We start from the raw sequence: 17,947 nt of genomic DNA, 5'->3' as shown, positions 1-17,947 counted from the left end.
AACTATACTCTCTGTGCATTTCATTGATTATCGGGCGCTCCCTCCTCTCCTACCCCCTCAAATCTTAGAAAAATGCCACTAAACCTGGAAAAACACAACCCTACTTTAGTGGAGCAAGTTAAATTAAAATACAACTCCTTTTAGTACAGTGCCTTGAAAAAGTATTCATACCCTTTGAAATTTTCCACATTTTGTCATGTTACAACCAAAAACTTAAATGTATTTTAATGGGATTTTATGTGATAAACCAACACAAAGTGGCACATAATTGTGAAATGGAAGGAAAATGATAAATGGTTTTCAATTTTTTTTACAAATAAATATGTGAAAAGTGTGGCGTGAATTTGTATTTAGACACCTTTACTCTGATACCCTTAACTAAAATCTAGTGGAACCAATTGCCTTCAGAAGTCCCCTAATTAGTAAATAGATTCCACCTGTGTGTAATTTAATCTCAGTATAAACACAGCTGTTCTTTGAAGCCCTCAGAGGTTTGTTAGGCTGGCCATACATTATATAATTTTCTTGTACCATTTTCTTTTAGATTTACCAAAACCATATAATATGAAACCTAAACACTTTCGATGTGTATGCAATCAGGCAGGCCCTTGCACTACCGTACATAGTTGAAGGTAAATTTAAAGGAAATTGAATAAGATAATTATATAATGTATGTGGAGCCTAAGGCTGGCCATACATTATACATTTTTCTTACAATTTTCTGTATAATTTTCTTTAGATTTACCTTCAACTATATAGTGCAAGGGCCTGCCTAATTGGATACAAATCAAAGTGTTGTTTAGTTTTAACCTAATATTATATGTTTTTTGTTAAATCTAAAGGAAAATTGCTCTGGTCAGATGAGACCAAATATGAACTTTGTGTGGTGGAAAACTAACACTGCACATCACCCTGAACACACCATCCCCATTGTGAAACATGGTGGTGGCAGCATCATGTTGTGGGGATGCTTTTTTTCAGCAGGGACAGAGAAGCTGGTCAGAGTTGATGGGAAGATGGATGGAGCCAAATACAGTCTGCAAAAGACTTGAGACTGGGGCGGAGGTTCACCTTCCAGCAGGACAACGACCCTAAACATATAGCCAGAGCTAAAATGGAATGGTTTAGATCAAAGCATATTCATGTGTTAGAATGGCCCAGTCAAAGTCCAGACCTAAATCCAATTGAGAATCTGTGGCAAGACATGAAAATTGTTGTCCACAGACGCTCTCCATCCAATCTAACCGTGCTGGAGCTATTTTGCAGAGAAGACTGGGCAAAAATTTCACTCTCTAGATGTGCAAAGCTGGTAGAGACATCCCCAAAAAGACTTGCAGCTGTAATTGCAAATAACTCAACACACAGCCATAATGTCTAAACCGCTGGAAACAAAAGTGAGTACACCCCTAAGTTAAAATGTCCAAATTAGGCCCAATTAGCCATTTTCCCTCCCTGATGCCATGTGATTGGTTAGTGTTACAAGGTCTCAGGTGTGAATGGGGAGCAGGTGTGTTAAATTTGGTGTTATCACTCTCAATCTCTCATAGTGGTCACTGGAAGTTCAACATGGCACCTCATGGCAAAGAACTCTCTGAGGATCTGAAAAAAAGAATTAAATAAAGATTGCCTAGGCTATAAGAAGATTGCCAAGACCCTGAAACTGAGCTGCAGCACGGTGGCCAAGACCATACAGCAGTTTAACAGGACAGGTTCCACTCAGAACAGGCCTCGCCATGGTTGACCAAAGAAGTTGAATGCACGTGCTCAGCGTCATATCCAGAGGTTGTCTTTGGGAAATAGACGTATGAGTGCTGCCAGCATTGCTGCAGAGGTTGAAGGTGTGGGGGGTAAGCCTGTCAGTGCTCAGACCATATGCCGAACTCTGCATCAAATTGGTCTGCATGGCCGTCGTCCCAGAAAGAAGCCTCTTCTAAAGATGATGCACAAGAAAGCCCGCAAACAGTTTGCTGAAGACAAGCAGACTAAGGACATGGATTACTGGAAGCATGTCCTGTGTTCTGATGAAACCAATATAAACTTATTTGGTTCAGATGGTGAGTAGTACAAAGACAAGTGTGTCTTGCCTACAGTCAAACATGGTGGTGGGAGTGTCATGGTCTGGGGCTGCAGGAGTGCTGCCAGCACAGGGGAGCTACAGTTCATTAAGGAAACCATGAATGCCAACATGTACTGAACATGAATGCCAACATGTAATGAAGCCCAGAGCATGATCCCCTCCCTTTAGAGACTGGGCCGCAGGGCAGTATTCCTACATGATAACGACCCAAAACGCCTCCAAGACGACCACTGCCTTGCTAAAGAAGCTGAGGGTAAAGGTGATGGAATGGCCAAGCATGTCTCCAGACCTAAACCCTATTGAGCATCTGTGGGGCATCCTCAAATGGAAGAGCGCAAGGTCTCTAACATAATGTACTTTGTGGATATATATAATTTGTTCACTTGGTGATTTATGCGGGTCACTTTGACTTTTTTTTTCTGAGATTGTATAGTATATATATTTTTTTTGTTTTCTCTTTTGTGTTTATTGGATGGTATTAATTAACCACTTCAGCCCAGGAAGATTTACCTCCCTTCATGACCAGGTCATTTTTTGCGATACGGCACTGCGTTACTTTAACTGACAATTGTGCAGTGGTGCGACTCTGTACCCCAAAAAAATAAAAATTCCCCACAAATAGGGCGTTCTTTTGGTGGTATTTGGTCACCTCTGCGTTGTTTATTTTTTGCGCTATGAATAAAAAAAGACTAACAATTTTAAAAAAAAAAACAAAACAATATTTTTTACTTTCTGCCATAAAACAGATCCAATTAAAAAAAAAAAAAAAATTGAAGTTACGTACCGGTAACGTCTTTTCCAGTAGTCTTTATGGACAGCCACCATGAGAGATAGTCTCCTCCTCTTCCTCTAGGAAACACTGCGCCAGCCCATAAATTATTACTTCCCCCTGCCAGACCTCAGTTTATTCCAAGATTACCTCTGGCTAGCTGGGGAAACACAAGAACACATTAATAACATACTATCCCATATCATTATCATGCTGTGCTCTGGTCTTTTATAAGACACCCCAAACTTTCGGGTGGGTAACTAGGGCTGTCCTGAAAGACTACTGGAAAAGACGTTACCGGTACGTAACTTCAATTTTCCCCTTTCATCTTTCAGGACAGCCACCATGTGAAGATGAACGAGCACTTACCAGTTAGGGTGGGACTACATTGCAACACCTTTCACCCAAAGGCTTGCTCACTAGCCGACACCATTTCCACTCTGTAGTGCTTTACGAAAGTGGAATAGCTGGACCATGTTGTAGCCCTGCATATTTGCTCTGGCGTTGCTCCAGCCTTCTCTGCCTGAGAAGCTGCCATAGCTCTGGTAGAGTGTGCCTTTATACCCATTGGGATTTCTTTCCCTGCTAATGTATAGGCCTGACCAATGGCTGCTCTGAGCCATCTGGCAATAGTGCGTCGAGACGCTTTGAATCCCTTTCTGGCCCCAGAAAATAAAACAAATAAGGAGTCTGACCTTCTTAAAGTCTTGATCAGATCTAGGTACTGAAGGATATATCTCCTTACGTCCAAAGAATGGAATTTTAATTCCCTTTCCCCTGAGGGGTTGGGACAAAATGAGGGTAAAACTACCTCCTGACTTCTGTGGAATCCAGAAGCCACCTTAGGCAAAAATGCCGGATCAGTCTTGAAAATGATCCGATCTGGGAAAATAACGCAAAAAGGAGGTCTGACAGATAAGGCCTCAATCTCACTGACTCTCCTGGCAGTTGTCACTGCTACTAAAAAAACAGTTTTTAACGTAAGATCCTTCAGTAGACTCCTTTTTAAAGGTTCAAAGGGGGTTCCTGTCAGGCTCTGTAACACTAAAGATAGGTCCCACTTGGGAAAGGGAGGGCCCTGAACCGGTCTCTGTCTAGACAGAGCCTTAAAGAATCTGACCACCCACATAGTTGCCAACATTGCAGAAAAAATATGTGGGACACTTTTTTGGCTGTAGGCGGAGCCGTACAATAATTAGGGGGTGGGGCATTCGTTTGTAGGAGTAGCTTAGCAAAAGAAATAAAATGGGTGTGGCTTACGCAAAAGTGGGCGTGGCTTAAATGGGCGTGGCTCAAGAGGGTGTGGTTAGATTCTGAGAAGAATGAGGGATGGAGAGGGAAAGGGGGAGAAGGAAAGGGGGAGAGGGGAATGACGGGACAGCAGCCCCAGATCCTACACAATAGAAATATGTGTATTCTAGAAAGTTTAACAATCAGCAGATAAAGATACTCCAAACACCTTGTGTTAACGCTTCAATCATCCCGGCACCATGGTTGTTATGGTGTCAGGATGATTGAAGCGCATTATTATTACATTGTAATATAAAATTAAATCATTCAACTCGCCATAATGCCGAATCAGTGGGATCCCTGAGCGTGTCACTAGCCACGTCGCCTGCCACCAGCAGAGTCTGTCCTTGCATCAGGTGCCCCCGGCAGAGTCTGTCCTTGCATCAGGTGCCCCCGGCAGAGTCTGTATAGACCCCCTCAGTGCAGACCCCCCTCCATCAGCGCAGACCCCCTCAGTGCAGACCCCCTCAGTGCAGACCCCCTTCATCAGTGCAGACCCCCTCCATCAGTGCAGATCCCCTCAGTGCAGACCCCCTCCATCAGTGCAGACCCCCTCCATCAGTGCAGAACCCCTACATCAGTGCAGACCCCCCCTCTATTAGTGCAGCCACCCCTCAGTGCAGCCCCCCTCTATTAGTGCAGACCCCCCTCTATTAGTGCAGACCCCCCTCTATTAGTGCAGACCCCCTCAGTGCAGGCCCCCCTCTATTAGTGCAGACCCCCCTCAGTGCAGACCCCCTCTATTAGTGCAGCCCCCCTCTATTAGTGCAGACCCCCCTCAATTAGTGCAGCCCCCCTCAGTGCAGCCCCCCTCTTTAGTGCAGACCCCCCTCAGTGCAGACCCCCCTCTATTAGTGCAGACCCCCCTCAGTGCAGCCCCCCCCTCAATTAGTGCAGCCCCCCTCTATTAGTGCAGACCCCCCCTCAATGCAGCCCCCTCTCAGTGCAGCCCCCCGCTCAGTGTAGGAGTGGCCAGTGTTCTGCCGGGAAAGTTCCCCTCGGTAAGTAAGGACCCCCTGTACTGCGCAGGCGCAGCGCTTGTGCAGTACGAGCTGGGGAACTTTTCGGCAAGACACGGCGACGGCGGCGCCGTGTCTCCTGCTTCAGTGGAGAGGGGAGGGGCCGTGCAACTAAAGAAGCCGATTCATTGGCTGCACGGATCGAGCCCCCTTCCTCTCTCCACTTACTCAACACTAGGGGGAAGATTGAGCGGTGGCCAGCTGCTCCAAAAATAAAAAAAAACAACATTCCCGATTTTCCTTATGGAAAATCCCGATTCGGGACAGCCTCCAATCGGGACGAGGGTCCCAAAATCGGGATTGTCCCGGGAAAATCGGGACTGTTGGCAACTATGCACCCATGGGTTGGTGGCCAGATGCTTTTCTAAATAAGCACTGAGTGCTGACACCTGACCTTTAAGGGTACTTATGGATAAACCCCTGTCTGCCCCGCACTGAAGAAATTCCAACACCGCTGTGGAACTGTGTACCGCAAAAGAGCCTTCTTCACACCATTTATTGAAACATACCCAGACCTTCTTATAGATCTGGCATGTTTCCTTCTTCCTGCTGTTGAGGAGGGTGAAGATTAAATTCTCAGAAAAACCCTTAGATCTTAACATACCCTCCTCAGTAGCCAGGCCACTAACTGCAACTGGTGAACCTGTGGACAGAGGACTGGGCCCTGTGAGAGGAGGTCCTCTCGAGGTGGCAGGAATAAGGACCGCTAGCTGCTTGAGTACTGAGAACCATGCCCTCTTTGGCCAATGTGGTGCTACTAGAATCAGGGAAGTGCTTTCCATCTGGAACTTCCTGAGAACTGCCGGCAACAAAGCCGGGGGTTGAAAGGCATAGCAGATTCTGAAATGCCAGTTCTGAATCAATGCGTCGACCCCCTGTGCTCCTTCCCCTCTGTTTAAAGAGAAAAAACATGGGGCTTTCGCATTGCTTCTTGACATGAACAGATCCACTTCCGGAGGACCCCATTTCTCTGAAATGAGATTGAAAACCTCCTGGTTGAGGATCCAATCGCTCTCTCTCAGCTTGGTTCGGCTGAGAAAGTCTGCTATCACATTCTTTTCTCCTCTCAGGAAGACTGCTGAGAGTGAGAGAGTGTTGGTCTCGGCCCAGTTCAGAATGTCTGATGCTAAGGCCAAAAGGACTCCGCTTCTCGTGCCGCCTTGTTTGTTTACATAGGCCACGGCAGACGAGTTATCCCACCGCACCTGAACATGGTGGCCCTGTAGCTCCTTTTTGAAAAACCTGAGTGCTAGCCCGATTGCCCTCAGCTCCTTCCAATTGGACGACCTTCTTAGTTCGTCGTCCTCCCAGGTGCCCTGTGCTAAAAGGGAACCCAGATGTGCCCCCCATCCTTTGCCGCTTGCGTCTGTGGTTACCACCCGAGAAACTGGGATGAACCACAGACGACCCTGCGACAAGTTTGAAACCTTCCTCCACCACCAGAGGGATCTCTTTACTTGGTGTGGAACCTGTACTAAGGTGTCCAGATCTTCCTGACTGTGATCCCACACCTTTAGGGCGAAGGACTGCAGGGGACAAAAGTGCAGACCTGCCCACTGCACTGCCGGGAGGGTGGAGGTTAACCATCCCAGGGCTGACATAAGAACTCTTATGGAGACCTGATTGCTGCACTGTTGAGCGGCCACTGCTCTGTCTAGTTTTAGTACTTTTTCTGCTGGAAGAAACACTCTCAATAGTGTTGAGTCCAACAGATAGCCTAAGTACGTGATGCGTTGTGAGGGAATCAAACTGGACTTCTCCAAGTTCAGTAGCCACCCTAGACCTGTAAGGACCTTCTTTGTTAGTTCTAGATCTTTGACTAACTGTACTGGGCACGCTGCAAATAGGAGCAGGTCATCCAGATAGGCTATCACTGATATTCCCTGGAGCCGAAGAAAGACCATAACTTCCGCCAAGACCTTGGTGAAAATGCGGGGCGAGGAGGATAGCCTGAATGGCAGCGCCTGAAACTGTAGATGTACCGTTGTTCCACCTACGTCTACTGCTAGCCGAAGAAACCTCTGCGAGGCTTCTGCTATAGGGACATGTAGATACGCGTCCCTTAGGTCCAGCGATACCATAAAGCAGTTGGGGGTTAGCAGGGCTCTGACTGAGAAAATTGTCTCCATACAGAATCTTCTGTATGTCACTGACCTGTTCAAGGGTTTTAAATTCAGAATCAGTCTGAATTTCCCTGTGGGTTTTTTCAATACGAAGATGTGTGAATAGAAACCCTCTCCCTCCTCTGCTTTTGGTACTCTGAGAACCACATTTTGATCTTCCAGATCCCTTAGTGCTCCCAACAGAGCCTCGGCCTTTGCCGTGCACCTGGGTAGGTGTGTGACAAGGAATCTACGCGGGGGAGGATTTGTGAATTTGAGACGGTACCCCCTTCTTATAACCCCTAGGATAAAGTGATTGGGGGATATTGCCTCCCACTGTGGGAGGAAGGCCCCCAGTCTTCCCCCCACTGTGGTTGGGAAGTCATTGGCTTTTACGGGGCTGCTCAGGAGGGCAAAAAATTGCCCCTCCTCTGCCCTTGCCTTTTTGACCCCAAAATCTCTTTTGCCCTTCCGGCTTTGGAGCTTCTTTACGTTTTTGCGGATGAAACCCCTTTTTTGTTTGTGCAGGGGTTTTCCGCTTAAGTGGGAAGGATTTCTTCCTGTCTGCTGTGCGGTCCAAGACGGTCTCTAAACCTGGGCCGAAGAGAAGGTCTCCTGTTAAAGGTATCCCACACAACTTGACCTTAGAGGCTATATCGCCTGGCCAAGTTTTTAGCCAGAGGGCCCTCCTGGCAGAATTGACCAGAGCCGCTGATCTGGCCGACATACGGACTGATTCTGCCGAGGCATCAGCTATGTAGGCTATACCCCGCAGAATCGTAGGGAAAGAAGATAGAATGGTTTCTTTTGCCGTTCCAGCTTCAATATGCTCTTGGATTTGGGAGAGCCAGTGCTCCAGATTGAGAGCCACAACTGTGACAGCCAACTCAGGCTTTAAATTGCCAATTGTTGAGTCCCAAGTCTTTTTGAGGAGAGAGTCTATTCTCTTATTCATGACATCCACCAAGGCCCCCATGTCCTCAAACGCCAGGTCCGTGTGTCTGGACACCTGGGAGAAGGCGGCATCTAACTTGGGATTTTTATTCCAGATAGATGCATGATCCTCTGAGAATGGAAATCTCCTCTTTAGGGATCTAGAAAAAAAGGGCTTCCTTTCGGGATCTTGCCACTCCTTTTTAATAGTTTCAACCAGTACCTCGTGTACTGGAAAAACTTTTTTCTTTTGTTCCCCAAGCCCCTGTACATTTGGTCATGGAGGGTCAGGGGTTTCTTGTCCTCCTGAATACCGAGGGTTGTATAAATAGCCCCTAAGAGGTCCTCTACCTCCTCCAGGGACAATTTATATCTGGAGGATTTCCTGGACTCCCCGTCCTGGTCCTCCCCCTCTGAACCATCCTGGGAATCAGAGGAGGAACTGTCTGGTTGTCTTTGTTCCACTCCGGAAGGGCCTGGAGCTTCCTCTGCCCTAACTGAAGTTGCAGGTTGGGCAGGAGCAGAGCCCTGAGCCTGAGGCGGGATTGTATCCTGGGGAGCTGGATTAATGGGAGGCTGCAACCTTTCAAATAAGGCTTTAAATGAAGAAAAGGTGGACGAGAGCTCTTTTACTGAGGCTGCTAGTCCTGACTCCTGTTCAGAGTCCCTCTCTTTAACAAGGGAGTCTATGCACTCCCTACACAAGACCTTTGTCCATGACTCCCCTAATGTGTCCCTGCAAGAGGCACACCTCTTCTTAGAGCTATGTGTAGATTTAGATTTCTCCGCCTTCCCCTCTTTGTCACTTTTTTTTTTTCAAAAACTAGGATACAACCCTGGGAGTGCACTAGACCCTCCTTAATATGTGGGGATCTGAGCCTCCCTCCCCCTGACCACCAAGGGTGTCTGCCCCCTCATGACAGGAACTATACATGGAGGGACAATCCTAGATAAAGAGTACCCTTCCCCAGGGCGCTCTTACCTTAGGAAGGCTGGAGGTAGTGTCCGTTGGCTGAGCATCTGCTTCCAACATGACTGCAGGTGGTTGCTACTACCGAGTCTCACTCTGCCTGTGCACGTCCCAGACTCATCTCCAGCCTGTGCCTGGCTATCAGCTTTGCGACCCGGAACCGGAAGTCGCGGGTCAAAGGCAAGCATTCGCCCCAGAAATGACGTCGCCCGTCGTCCGGCCCGCCTAGTTCCAAAAAAGAGCGGCCTGTACAGTGTACAGGGAAAGGCGAACGCCTGCTTGCTGCAGTCCTGTAGCCGCGATAGGGGTCCCCCGCAACCTGAAGCCGCGCTCGACTAGGAAGGGGTGGCAACTGAACGAGGGGTAAGTACCCCTCTTGCTCCTAGGAAGCCCCTGCTCCCCTTACCGGATCAGAAAAACAAAACACAAGCCACAGTCACCCTGAGTGACTGGCCTGGCTCCTTGCACAATGTCTCCCCACCGGAGGAAACACTAATAGTGAGGTCTGGCAGGGGGAAGTAAGAATTTATGGGCTGGCGCAGTGTTTCCTAGAGGAAGAGGGAAAATCAAGTTCTTCATGATGTAGCGATGTGGACTACAGTCATAATGTTGTGCAATTCCCCGTCATTCTTCACCTATAGACATATATATCTCTCTAGTGCTGGGTGCCAGTGACTGACATCACATCTGTGAGCCCGACCAAAAAGGATTGTGGTCTTTCGGGCCAGCGATTCCTTTGTGTGATATGACATCTGAACTACACATCCCAGGGATCCTTGCTACAACCCGAAGAGACTCCTGGGAGGAACTATAAATGAGTCCGGAGATCCTTGCCGCGCTCTCTTCTTCCTGGGCCTTGCTGTGCGCACATCTCCCTGTGCGTGAAAGAGGCTACGGCCTACAATGTGGTGATCGAGTGATTTCAACCCGGCCCCGGAGGGCCTAAGCCTGCCTGCTGTTCGTCGGACATCCACGCGGCACCCACCCAGCAGATCTACACTATAGTCGCCCGCATCTATCAGCCGTGGGTCATCGCTGGTCACTTTGTTCGAGGACGTCTCTTTCAGATGGCTGTCTGCAAGGTGTAAGCTGGTCTGGTCGTTGGTGAGAGGGCAGTTGCCCATCCTTTGCAACCGTTCCCTGCTACTTTATCTGAACACTGTGTACAGACACCTTTACCTTGGGAACACTTTACTGTAATGCCCCGTACACACGGTCGGATTTTCTCATGGAAAATGTCCGATCGGAGCGTGTTGTCGGAAATTCCGACCGTGTGTGGGCTCCATCGGACATTTTCCATCGGATTTTCCGGCACACAAAGTTGGAGAGCAGGAGATAAAATTTTCCGACAACAAAATCCGTTGTCGGAAATTCCGATCGTGTGAACACAAATCCGATGGACAAAGTGCCACGCATGCTCAGAATAAATAAAGAGATGAAAGCTATTGGCCACTGCCCCGTTTATAGTCCTGACATACGTGTTTTACATCACCGCGTTCAGAATGATCGGATTTTCCAACAACTTTGTGTGACCGTGTGTATGCAAGACAAGTTTGAGCCAACATCCGTCGGAAAAAATCCTAGGATTTTGTTGTCGGAATGTCCGAACAAAGTCCGACCGTGTGTACGGGGCATAATACTGTTTGGAACACTGTACATAGACACCTTTACTTAAAACCACTTCAAGGAGTATCACTAGCCTGTTTAAGCTCTTTGGCTATTACCACACCATTGTGCCTTATTGGATACAATCTAATGAGCTCCAACTGTCGGTAAAGACTATCAGGCCTGCATCTTGGACACTGCTGTTATTACCCTTAAAGGGGCCCTATTCTATTCTGTCTGATCCCTCATTAGGATATAAAGGTTGAATGGGCTGGCCTGGGGTTCCCCTTTAGTGTGTGACCTGTCCTAGATAACAAACCTTTTACTGTCATTCCAGGTTTTGCTCCAGGTTGTAATTCATTGTACATATATGTAAATTATGCTTTTGTGCTGTTAAACCGTTCCTAAGCTGTCTTTTAGGGAAAGTATTCTTCCAAGTCTGGGCTGTTATCCAGCAGTCGTTTGATCAATTACCTTCATCTGTGTATCAATACCCCATTACTTACTCCAGTAAAGCGTAGATAATATAAACATAATTTGACTTGTGTGACGTGTCATTTAAAGGAGTGGTGGAAGATGTCTGAACAACCCAGTGTCAGGTGGGTTGGAATGTTCACAGGGTCATAGTGATGCAGAATAACAGGTAAATGCAAGCAGTCCTCAAGGGGGCCATGCTACAATAAAATTTAGGCCAATATGTATTCTGCTACATAGTCTTGGTAAAAAACCCCAATAAGCATATATTGATTGGTTTGTGCTAAAGTTATAGTGTCTACAAACTATGGGATATTTTCATTCATTTTTATTTATTAGTAATAGCGGCAATCAGTGACTTATAGCGGGACTGCGATATTGCAGCGGACATTTAGACACTAACGGAAAAAGAGAGGGGTTTTCCTCTAGTTGGACTTTAAAAGCACATAATAGTATATATTAGAGGAGTATACAAAGTATTTATAGTAGAAAAAATATTTTTATTAATGATTGAACATCGTCATTAAAAAATGTACATATAGAGATGAAACAAAGGATTGTCTAAACAATATCAGATATCGTCACCATATTTGTAAACACATAGGACATCCTCTTTGCACCCAACGCGTTTCAGAGTACAATTTTTCTCCTTCTTCAGGGGTGTATGAAGAGGAAAATTACACAGGCCAGGCGCACATCCCGACATCCAGCAGGTTAAAGATTAATGTGAGAGAAGCTCTCCTTTCTTCTCTCGGGTATAGCATTGGCAGCACTAAGTCCTTCAGAGGCTGTTTATTTTGATGCCTTGAAATAGCAATCCCATAGACACAGTTCTTAGTTGTATATATACCTCTTCTGTTTTTAAACTTTATATAATGGAATGTGAAATTCGTCTCACTAGCAAACACTATATACATTTTCCTCTTCATACACCCCTGAAGAAGGAGAAAAATTGTACTCTGAAATACGTTCGGTGCAAAGAGGATGTCCTTGTGTTTACAAATATGGTGACAATATCGGATATTGTTTAGACAATGTGATTCAAAAAAAAGTCGCGCTGAAAACTAAAGTGACAAAAGGCAAATGTCTGAAGAATAATGTGAAATGTGAAGATTGAATGTGGGTCATTAAGTGGAAGTGTCAAACACTCTGAAAGAAACTAGAGGTGCTATTGAGTGAATGAATATAAATGAGAATACCTGTGTATATGACAAAAAACAGATATTGCATATCACAATCAATAAACAATATGTACCTCTAGTGTCAATAAATACATTAATACAGCTTAACTATAACCACAGAGCCAAACCATATTGGTGTAACAACATAAAAAAATATAAAACTAAAGAAAGTCCGTGATTCAAAAGAGCAGTATTAAATAAAGTCCATCCATATTACATTGACATGCATAGATTAAAACTGATCTCCAGGTGCTCTGTGAGGTAATGTGACAGGATCTCGCTGTGATGGGATATAAGGTGCGTAGATAAACCTCCACCTCCAAGAAAAAAATTTCTGCCTCTTACCAGATGGAATTGGTCTCTAAATTACAGGAGACCCAGGAGGCAGATGGCTGTAACCCCAGCCAGGGATCCTTAGGCAGGCACTCAGCGTACGGGACCAGGGACTCACTCCAAACAGCCTCAGCATTTATGGAAATATTGCCATGTAAAAAATAAATTGCTCCACATAGTAGACCCGTGACCACGTCCTGTTGTGACGAAATGGCGTAGGGAGGAGGAGCTACGTCCCGACGACACCGCGATACACAGACCCGTAGGACACGCGTTTTCTTGGAGCCGGCCGGCTTTCTATTTACATGCCTGCAATTTACGATGCTGTTGTAAGTGCAACCTTTATACTTTTTATACAATAAATCGCTGGATTTTATACTATGTGGAGCAATTTATTTTTTACATGGCAATATTTCCATAAATGCTGAGGCTATGTGGAGTGAGTCCTAGGTCCCGTACGCTGAGTGCCTGCCTAAGGATCCCTGGCTGGGGTACAGCCATCTGCCTCCTGGGTCTCCTGTAATTTAGAGACCAATTCCATCTGGTAAGAGGCAGAAATTTTTTTCTTGGAGGTGGAGGTTTATCTACGCACCTTATATCCCATCACAGCGAGATCCTGTCACATTACCTCACAGAGCACCTGGAGATCAGTTTTAATCTATGCATGTCAATGTAATATGGATGGACTTTATTTAATACTGCTCTTTTGAATCACGGACTTTCTTTAGTTTTATATTTTTTTATGTTGTTACACCAATATGGTTTGGCTCTGTGGTTATAGTTAAGCTGTATTAATGTATTTATTGACACTAGAGGTACATATTGTTTATTGATTGTGATATGCAATATCTGTTTTTTGTCATATACACAGGTATTCTCATTTATATTCATTCACTCAATAGCACCTCTAGTTTCTTTCAGAGTGTTTGACACTTCCACTTAATGACCCACATTCAATCTTCACATTTCACGTTATTCTTCAGACATTTGCCTTTTGTCACTTTAGTTTTCAGCGCGACTTTTTTTTGAATCACATTATTTAGTTTACTACTTTATAGTCGCAGCTTTTCTTTAATCAGTGTAAGCGCAGTATTTATTTCTCACCTATATTGTTTAGACAATCCATTGTTTCATCTCTATATGTACATGTTTTAATGACGATGTTCAATCATCGATAAAAATCTTTTTTCTACTATAAATACTTTGTATACTCCTCTAATATATACTATTATGTGCTTTTAAAGTCCACCTAGGGGAAACCCCTCTCTTTTTCTAAAAATACTGGATGTGGCACTATACTAGCATAATATTACCATTCACTCTTTTTGCCATTCAAACACTAACTGACACTTTATGGGAACCAGTGACACTAATACAGCGAGCAGTGCTAAAAAATATGCACTGTTACTGTACTAATGACACTGACTGGGAAGGGGTTAACATCAGGGTTGATCAAAGGTTTAAATCTGTGCCAGGCCTGTGTTTTACTACTGTGTGGGAGGTGCTTTTATTAGGGGAAGACATAAATCCCTGTCCATGCTTTGCAGGAACACAGGATCTATGTCTTCCTTACTGACTGAACGGAGATCTGCCTTGTTTACATAGGATTTACTACATGAGTTGGGGGTACCAGGAACTCCACACACCCCAAAGAATTGAATACGTTGAGCCATTGGGCAGCTGAGAAGCAGCCAGACATCCCAAGTCTCCTACGAGGTGCAGGGGCCTCCCGCATCTCAGCTACGGCTCCTGGACACCCGCAAATCCCGTTCGACATGGATGGTCCCCTGGTTCACAGCTGGGAATGATCGGTGCGGCGGGAGGGACAGCTGTGATCACCTTCTCTTCCTCTCCTTCCCGCCTCACCGATCATTCCCAGCTGTTTCCTGTGTGCTCCTCCAGCCGCTAATCCAGCCCCCGCCGTGTCCTCCTTCTGCGGCCCCCCTCCGTGTTCTCCTTCAGCTCCCTGTCCTCCTCCTCCACCCCCTGTTTGCTCCTCAGGCCCCTGCAGTGTCCTCCTTCTGCGTCCCCCCTCCATATTCTCCTCCAGCTCCCTGTCCTCCTCCTCCGCCCCCCCGAAGCTAGCTTCCTTCCTCTCCTGCCTGCTGTGGGGGATGTGTCAGGATGGAGAGCAGAGGAATTACATATTTACCGGCCCCTTCCTTTTCTAAATTGGACACAGTGAGCTACCGATCGCTCTTGTGTCCTGTAACATACCTCCCAACATTTTGAGATGGGAATGAGGGACATCTACTAACAAATCTATACACTGGGGGGAGAACCTCTGGGGGAATCTAGGATGGAAAAGGACTTGGGGGTCCTAGTGGATGATAGGCTCAGCAATGGCATGCAATGCCAAGCTGCTGCTAATAAAGCAAACAGAATATTGGCATGCATTAAAAGGGGGATCAACTGCAGAGATAAAACGATAATTCTCCCGCTCTACAAGACTCTGGTCCGCCCGCACCTGGAGTATGCTGTCCAGTTCTGGGCACCAGTCCTCAGGAAGGATGTACTGGAAATGGAGCGAGTACAAAGAAGGGCAACAAAGCTAATAAAGGGTCTGGAGGATCTTAGTTATGAGGAAAGGTTGCGAGCACTGAACTTATTCTCTCTGGAGAAGAGACGCTTGAGAGGGGATATGATTTCAATTTACAAATACTGTACTGGTGACCCCACAATAGGGATAAAACTTTTTCGCAGAAGAGAGTTTAATAAGACTCGTGGCCACTCATTACAATTAGAAGAAAAGAGGTTTAACCTTAAACTACGTAGAGGGTTCTTTACTGTAAGAGCGGCAAGGATGTGGAATTCCCTTCCACAGGCGGTGGTCTCAGCGGGGAGCATTGATAGCTTCAAGAAACTATTAGATAATCACCTGAATGACCGCAATATACAGGGATATGTAATGTAATACTGACACATAATCACACACATAGGTTGGACTTGATGGACTTGTGTCTTTTTTCAACCTCACCTACTATGTAACTATGTAACTATAAATGTATGTAGGCATATGACACGCCCCCCTGCCACACCCCCTTAAAGGAGAATAAACAAAAAAAGGTTAATTAAATCCACAAGGACTTTTTTTTTACCACAACTATTCCTTTATATTGGCTTTTAAAATATACAAATGCTGCAATTTAGAAATCAGATGAAAGGTTTAGCACTGGGAAACACTTTTTGACAAATAAAAAGTGCATTTTATATACAACTATATAGATCAGATCAAAATGAGGGACAAATGAGGTGGAATGAGGGACAGAGGAACATTGCTCCAAATCAGGGACAGTCCCTCCAAATCAGGGACAGTTGGGAGCTATGCTGTAATAACTGAGCAGAGTAACCTATGTGTTACTCTGCTCCAGTTTATTAATGGAGAGGAGCCGCTGTCTCCTCTCCATTCATCTTCAATGCTGAGAAAGGAACTGGGGAATCTGTGTCCTCAGTCCCTTTCTCTGTCTCAAAGGGGAGATGTCAGGGGTCTGTTTAGACCCCCGATAGCTCACCAAAGCCCAACAACAGGGCTGATTCCAAAAAAATAAATTTAAAAAAATGCAATACATATTAAAAAATGTAATTGTAAAATAAATTATAAAAAATAAATTGCAAAAAATAAAATAAAAAACTGACATCACTCCCCCCTGCCCTACCAAAACTGTCCACTGCCCCAAAACCCTCCCCCCAAAAAGCATTGTGAAAAAAAATAAAAACAAATTAAAAAGTACTGACTCAATCCACCCCCTTCCCCAGAAACACTGTGAAAAAAATATTTAAAAAATGATTAAAAAAAATAAACAACAAAATGTTAAAAATAATAGATGAAATAATAAAAACTGTCCACTAACCCCCCCATTGAGAAAAATAAAAATACAAAAATGAATTGTAAAAAAATAATTAAAAAAATAAAATTGTATAAAAATAATAAAAATGAAAAAAAAAATCTGACACTGTCCATTGCGCTACTGACACCGTCCACGGGCCCTCAAAAAAGCATTTTGAAAAAATGAAAAAAGAATTATTAAAAAAATGAATGAGTTTGCCACCTTCCTGAAATTAGTTTTTGCAGGTTGGGATGTCTGAGCAGCACCCTAGTGATGTTTGAAGAACAGAGCTGCTGGAAAGGTACGAAGTTTGCCTGTTATGTCTGCACACATTGCTATTTGGTGCATGTAGTAGAAAATGTTCATAGAAAAGATATGATAAAAATATGGGAGATTAAAATACAGAGTGACAGGTTCACGTTAACAAGATGGTGGGCGGGGCGGAGGAGAACGTAAGCCGATCTATTACGTAACTACGGAAAAATAAGACGCTCTCCGCCCTGGTCATGTGACCTCGAGGGAGGGGTTCTATGTAAAATGGCGTCGCTGCTTCAGCTGGAGAGAGTGCTGTATTTGGTGCACGGTGAGAAGGAAATTCGAGCGCCGTTATCCCAGCTTTACTTCTGCCGATACTGCAGTGAGCTGCGCTCTTTGGAATGCGTCTCTCACGAGGTAAATAACACGGCCCCCCCTTTTCCTCTAGGGTGATCCGGCATCTCTGAGAGCAAAGGCTCCTGGAACTAGCCAATAGCGGAGCAGGAAATTCCTACGGCTGCAGTCTGATTGGTTACTTAATGCTGCTAAGCCGCTTTCCCCGCCTTCCTGTGAAGTGGAAGTCTAGGAGGGAATGGGTGGGGTTTTGTCTTCCTGCTGTGATTGGTCTAGTGTAATAGTGTTCTGTACGCTGATTGGGAAGCTGTAATGTCAGTCACTGTCATGGGCCTTAGAATGATTTGGCATGGGTTCTGGTGTGCTTTTTAACTAGAGGCCGAGGCCCAAGCGATCATGGTGGCCGTGTACGTGTACACAGCCTGTGAATGTAGATCTGAAAGCTGCACAGTACAAATCCGAGTGTTGGGAATCTCTGTGCAGAGCTTACGTGTTTCAAAACAAACCTGGGCCCCATAGACACACAGTGCCTACCAGATCTGTATAGAATGGCCTGCTGGACCGGGTCTATTCTGGGTGTATACCTGCTGCTTTTATACATAGCTGTTTATCAATTTTGTTCATCTAGTAAATTATCTACATCAGCGCCAAAAGGTTTTACCTCCTTCATGATAGAGATATATATATATATATATATATATATATATATATATATATATATATATATATATATATATATTATTATTATACAGGATTTA

General features: G+C 45.1%; 1 protein-coding gene across 2 annotated transcripts in view; it reads left to right on the top strand.

The window, feature by feature from the left end:
- Positions 1 to 16,485: 16,485 nt before the first annotated feature.
- Positions 16,486 to 17,947, top strand: part of DCTN4 (dynactin subunit 4) — a 45,042-nt gene continuing 43,580 nt past the window's right edge. Inside the window, exon 1 of one of the 2 annotated variants that reach the window (XM_073621101.1) lies at positions 16,486 to 17,252. In XM_073621101.1, the coding sequence (XP_073477202.1) occupies positions 17,118 to 17,252 (135 nt within the window). In that variant the 5' untranslated portion in view covers positions 16,486 to 17,117. The remainder of the gene's footprint in view (positions 17,253 to 17,947) is intronic. The other variant, XM_073621100.1, reaches the window with a different exon arrangement.

This window comes from Aquarana catesbeiana, linkage group LG03 (genome assembly GCF_042186555.1).
Source record: "Aquarana catesbeiana isolate 2022-GZ linkage group LG03, ASM4218655v1, whole genome shotgun sequence".
Taxonomy (NCBI): domain Eukaryota; kingdom Metazoa; phylum Chordata; class Amphibia; order Anura; family Ranidae; genus Aquarana; species Aquarana catesbeiana.
Note: the sequence above shows the minus strand (reverse complement) of the source record. Positions and strands in the feature narration are given on the sequence as shown.